The sequence below is a fragment of the Hyposmocoma kahamanoa genome, unplaced genomic scaffold, assembly GCF_003589595.1.
Source record: "Hyposmocoma kahamanoa isolate Upper Pololo Valley unplaced genomic scaffold, ASM358959v1 62, whole genome shotgun sequence".
NCBI classification, from domain to species: Eukaryota; Metazoa; Arthropoda; class Insecta; order Lepidoptera; family Cosmopterigidae; genus Hyposmocoma; species Hyposmocoma kahamanoa.
The window spans coordinates 20807999-20814109 of NW_020653850.1; the positions used below are offsets into that span (position 1 = coordinate 20807999).

Here is a 6111-nt window from a genome sequence, read left to right on the forward strand (position 1 = left end):
ATTATATATAGTACTTTAACAGCGGAAAATTACACTTTGAATGTTGACAGCGAACTGAAGGTAAAAATGGCGCAGACAACTAGTAAAATATTGGTAACTTACATTGACGAAGTAGTTCTAATTAAATTTTTATTGAATTGATATTCAATTATTTTTTTGTGAAATTACTCCACTAGTTTGTTATAATTATTAATACAAAGATCGAACACTCAGAAAAAACACTCAGGAAAGAAGTAGTTCTAGTTTTTAAATAAAGATGTTGTTTAGTTTTGATTATAGCGTGGTGTCCAGTATTCTGCACGTATCCAATATTTGGTACGTCTCCCCTAATTTAAAATTAAATATCTAACCTTGTCACGTATTACATAATTTTTATGTGGGAGTATTTCTTTTTAACTTCTATAGAGAACTTGCTAAATTTTGGTTTTCAACTGAGGCCGTATTGCTATTAAATTCAGATTTATCCCAAAATTTGCTAATTTCCTGGCGCTGTAACGACACGGCGCACCACCCGCTGCTCCGCTATCAGGCGCTTATCGACGTCGGCTCTGTGTCAAATTTTCGCCGCTTTTTCTTATTTTATTCATATTCATTTTCAGCGCGCGGATTGCGGGACGCGAGAGGCGATCGCCCCACACCTCACCGCTTAAAATCTAAGCTCACTTTGAAATACCTCGCCTTAAAACGCGTGACACTAAAAAACTCCACCAGAATATATTAAAAAAAAAACCTTACCTTCACCTAAGGGACAATTGACATTGCCGGGAACGGATGAGAAGCGAATGAACTTTATGTCAATTGTGTAACGGATAAACTAGCTACAAGCAAAAAAACAAATCGCGGCTCTTCGGGAGGATTCTCGCGCCGTTTCGAAAATTCCTGCAGCTACCGTATCGTAGCTAATTTGTACGTTTACACAATTGACAATAAGTTCATTATGCTATGTCCAATTTCGTCACAAAAATTTGCTTCCATTCCACAGATTAGTAAATTGAAGCCTAAAACTGTTATTTCTTTCCAGGTAAAACAATATTCAACAAAAGAAGTAAACAACTTAGTAAGAGCGGAATTATTTTTCAACATAAACCCTAAAAACAACAAAGACATATTTAATTCAGATAATGAAATTTACGAGTATAATGAAAGAAGTTATTTTACAACGAAAAGTCCATTTGATAAATTGAAAGACGTTGAAGAAGACCCTAATGGTACTCCAAAACCAAATTTGCCGGATAACAATGTTGTTGTTATTACAAACAAACCTACGTTTGAGTAAGTATTATATAAAAGAATCTCTTATAATAGATAGTGAAATTGATTTTGATGGAGACACCTATTACAATTAGACTTAGAAGCCGCGAATACAATATTACAAATTCCGTGAAATAAAGTATTAAGTAAACCGCCGAGATATACATTAGAGCTTTTCGTAATAAATGCAAGGAAATGTTACAAAATAAATTAATAAAAGGCAGAAAAGCAAAATTTCAAATCCTATAGACCTTTTGAAAACAGAATAAAAAAACAAACGCACTGCGCCAATGAAATTAAACTGCGCTGAAAAAACGACTGGACGACTTGGCACTATGGCATTTTTCATTAGTTACTTTGATGTTGTATGCAATGGTCAAATATTTAAAAGTTGAACGTTGCGATAAAAAATGGATTTTCTTACGAACTTTCCGGACGAAGCCGGGGAACAATTTGTTTTTAATTTTATAGTTTGGCAAAAATCAGGATGTTGAATGTTCTTTGTTCAAAAGAAGGCGAAAATTTCCGAGCATGTTTGAGAAAAATCAGTATTCTGAACAGAGTCTTGTTAAAAATTATGGGCAAGCAGGGACTTTTCCAATATGAATCCTTTTTAAATGAATTCAAGGGTTTTTTTTTGTTTGCCACTTAGTAAATTCAATAGAACTGGTTACTTTTACACTGAGCAGTTCTAAAATACTTGTATTTTTATAGGTCAGACGACAATTCTCAAGAACACCTAGATAACATGGATGATGTTGTCCTTGCTGTAGCTACTGGACATAAGCTGGGTTTAGGAAAGCATCTACCTAGACATTTCAAATCTAGACTACATCATGCCGTCAACCATACCAAGAGACACAAAGGTAAATGAAAGAAAAATTACCAAATATAATGAAGACGAATTTAGTGGACAATTGTATGTATCCCTGGTATGTGGTTTAAACAACGAACTTCACCTTAGGTCAAGTTAGTTATGAGTATTGCCCCTCCCATGCCTGTACATACTCGAAGTTGGTATATTTGTAAAACGAAATCTATGAAAATTCATAATAGCGAAGGACGTATCTGCGAGAAGCCTAAGGAACCCCAATAAAGTGATACTTGGTACAACACCCAAAACAAAACGTTTCCAAAATAACTCGAACGTTATGTGTGGAAGTTTTTTAATCATATACCAGATCGTTTTAAGCTTCATCCATTGACTAGTTTCAAAAAGGAACTGTGTGGGTGTCTCTTTGAACATTTATTCTACTCAGTTAACGAATTTATGATATATAACAGGTTTTTCTTTACAATTATTATTGTTTACTTTAAATTATGACATCTCGTATTAAATTAATTAACTTAATTTATCAATTTATTGTCTAATTATTGTTTTTACATTTAGTCTTATCTAATCTATCAGTGTATTATTTGATTATTGTATTTGCATGCTTTTATTTAGGAAAGGCCGAATAGGTTTAAGGGCTAATTTAGTTTTTACCATCAACATGTATAATGTGCCCTACCGTATTTGAAGCGAATAAATGAATTATTATTATTATTATTACAACTGATAATGACTTCGTTTTTAGCCGATTTAAAAAAGAGAGGGTTCTCAATTCGACTGAATTCTTTTGGTTGTTACGCGATTACTCTGACATTTGTGAACCGATTTCGATTATTCTTTTTTTGTTGAGAAGGGGTTATCTCAGTAGTAGTCCCATACAAATTCGAAAAAAGTATTCTAACTCTAAGGGTGGCAGATTAGGGGATGAATCTGGGTTATTGGATTTCACCTACTCTCCGCTATAAAAATAAAACTCAGCAAATACATGTCTCGAACACAGCGAAAGCGGATAAGCAAACTTTTAAAATCTTTTTTTTTTATCATTGGTAATGCGTCAATTTCAGGTGAAGACTGCGTAGTATCCGAATGGAGTGCCTGGACAGCATGTACTGAACATTGCAGCGGAGAAACTGTTCGAATGAGATCTATCATCAAGAGAAAGAAAGGCAACGGTCGGGAATGCCCAGCTCTGTTTGAGAAGAAGAATTGCAAAGAAAGATGTAGGGGAGATGGGGATTACATATGGTGATAGTGGGCATAATATAATATCTATGTTGATTACCCACCATGTCACGAACAGCAAAGAATACTTCACTAACAGACGATCTAGGATTTCTAGAACTCATACAATGTATTTATTTCACTAATAGATCTTTGTTTTAGTATTCTTCCCCTACAGGTTTGCCGAGTTTCACATCCATTAATAAAGGACGATGTTTTTCACCCTTCTCTACAAACGGAGGCATTAGACCGCTGTTTACAACCCTTTGAAGAAATTCGGGAACATCGATTTAACTTCCACATGTGCAATAATTATTCCATTATTAACAACTTTCTTATGAAAACAAATTGGTACAAAGTTTTAAAAGCTTAAAACAATGGATGGGGCTGTCGAAAAATTTGAATGAATGTTATTCACTTCACGTTCCAATTTTAAACTATAAAAATATATACAAACGGAGAATAAAATCAAATTCAGCTAGTGAAAATATTTCATTCGAACTTGAGGCGCTGTAGCTCGAGTGTAAGTTTTTCATCATGGCAAACGTAACGAACGCGTTTGCGTTAAAATCGTAATTAGTATGGGAACATGAACAGCGCCTCTGGCGGTACGTATTGGCAACAATAAACGCTAGTGTATATTTTGTCAAAATGAGTAACGCGCTCGATCCGTATTTTACGGATCGAGCGCGTGTGCTCACTGCTATGAAAGTATTTTTTTCTTCTGTAGGTTGGCACTTGAGTTTCGGGATGACAATTATACGATTTATTTAAAACGTAGTTTTGCATTAGGGGCACCGGTCATCGTGAATATTATTCATAATTTGTAGGGATAATATTTGTTCGAATGAACGACGAATGAACATAGTGTTGTTTCATTTTCTTCTACAAGAGTAAAAGAGGCATCAAATATGAGTGCCTACCATTGTTGCCGAGTGTTAGTCAACACAAGTTTTAAAACTTGGGAATTGGTGCGTTATTTTATAAAATTTTCATTCTAGTTTAAGTACCGCCAGAGGCGCTGTTCATGTTCCCATACTAATTACGATTTTAACGCAAACGCGTTCGTTACGTTTGCCATGATGAAAAACTTACACTCGAGCTACTGAATAATAAGACTGTATCATCGGCGGCGTGAGACATGTTGTTGTCACCTTAGAGGGAAAGAGCACATAGTTGGTTAATATAGACTATTATGCTTCTTTGGGGAACACCATATTCAACCGGTAACTCGTTGTTTTGTCTAAAAAAATTAACAGATTTAATTTCATTTAACGCATTTAACTTTGTTCGTCCTTATTTTTGTGTTTATTCTTAATATTTATTAAAATAATTACTGATAATGGACGTATAATGTTAATTATTTTACTTAGAATAATAACGCATATAATGATAGTTTCATATCAAACGAACTGTCACAAGTGAGGCAAAAATCAAATTCATGTAGGCTAGTTTTAGTAGTAGGTTAATTTTCGGTTTTAGTGAATATTTATATAAAAATACAAGTTGAAACGCGTTTCTTCCTTGTGGAATGTGATGTTAGTATCTATTTTATGTTTGTCTGACGTATTTTTACACTCATTTACCGCACATTTCGTCATTTTTAGCTAAAATTCTTGATCTACCGCGAACAGATTTTAGATGCAAGTTGTCCTTGAGCACTGAAGGCCCGCCCGCTCGTGTAGGCCCTTTTGGCGCGCTTCATTTTGCCTCACTTAGCGTGTGCGGACTAGGTTTCTATGCGTTATTATTCTAAGTTATTTTAGTGAATAACTGTAATTGTCCTATCTTATATATGTTACGGATTTCAGCCAATTGAACCGTAAAATCTGAGAAACTAAATTGTTTTTCTAGTTGAGTTTTTCAAACAAAAAGTTTTAATATAAATATAACTGAACAACAATTCGAATTAAACGTAATTTTCTTTTATTTTTTTGGGTATGTTTTTTCGTAGCCGTTATAATTCTAGCACTTTGTCGCAATCTTGTTTTGTCTTTTTTGAACAAAACTAGTGGTATTGTAGAAATTACACAATGGAGTATCAAATAAGTTTTGTTTTTTATTATATTATTTTTAACCGCCCCGATGCAAAAGAGAGGAGTTGCAATTTTGATTCATCCATTCATTTATCTTTGTCTGTATATCTGTATGTACGTGAGGCATTATTGCATTTTCTATTTAAAGGCTAATGTACTATAATCGACATTAACTCGAATTTTGCAAAGGAAATTAAGAAAAATGTATATCGTATTATACATGTTTTATTTACTTCAGTTGGTATTAAGAAAATATAATATGTAACCATTGACTTACAATTATATGGACGTCGGGTCCGCGCTAAAAAGTGTCCGCACTTGTAAGGCGCTAAAATCGTATACAGAGCGCCAAACTCCGCTTTAGTCTTCATTTGTTCGACTGACAGCGCGATACAGCGATCATATTACAATTTAAATTTCGAATAGGTTGAATTGGGACATTTTTTTCGTGGTTTTTGTATTAGACCCGTCGTCCATTTATTTGTAAGTCAATGTATGTAACGTACCTATTTGAATACAGCTGTCTTTTTTTAAATTTTCGAGGTAAGTTTTGTTTTTTCCATCATGAAAATTTGTAGGAATCGTCTTTTCACACCGTATACTAATCTCAATTTTACTACATATTTTCACCAAACCTTTTTGATTCAACACTTTCACTGTTAGGCGGAATCAACCAAAACCTTTTGAGGTAGTATAGAGTCTTAATCAGGATAATTGTTATGCAATGTTGGTATAAACAACTGCTGAGGGGTTTCCAGATCATCAGCTTTT

At 34.0% G+C, this 6111-nt stretch overlaps 1 protein-coding gene across 1 annotated transcript in view; it reads left to right on the plus strand.

Moving 5' to 3' along the window:
• Positions 1 to 3473, plus strand: part of LOC113229726 (spondin-1-like) — a 34414-nt gene extending 30941 nt beyond the window's left edge. The window contains exons 5-7 of the mRNA XM_026463408.1: positions 1022 to 1272; positions 1966 to 2117; positions 3148 to 3473. Of these exons, the coding sequence (XP_026319193.1) occupies positions 1022 to 1272; positions 1966 to 2117; positions 3148 to 3332 (588 nt within the window). The 3' untranslated portion in view covers positions 3333 to 3473. The remainder of the gene's footprint in view (positions 1 to 1021; positions 1273 to 1965; positions 2118 to 3147) is intronic.
• Positions 3474 to 6111: the final 2638 nt, after the last annotated feature.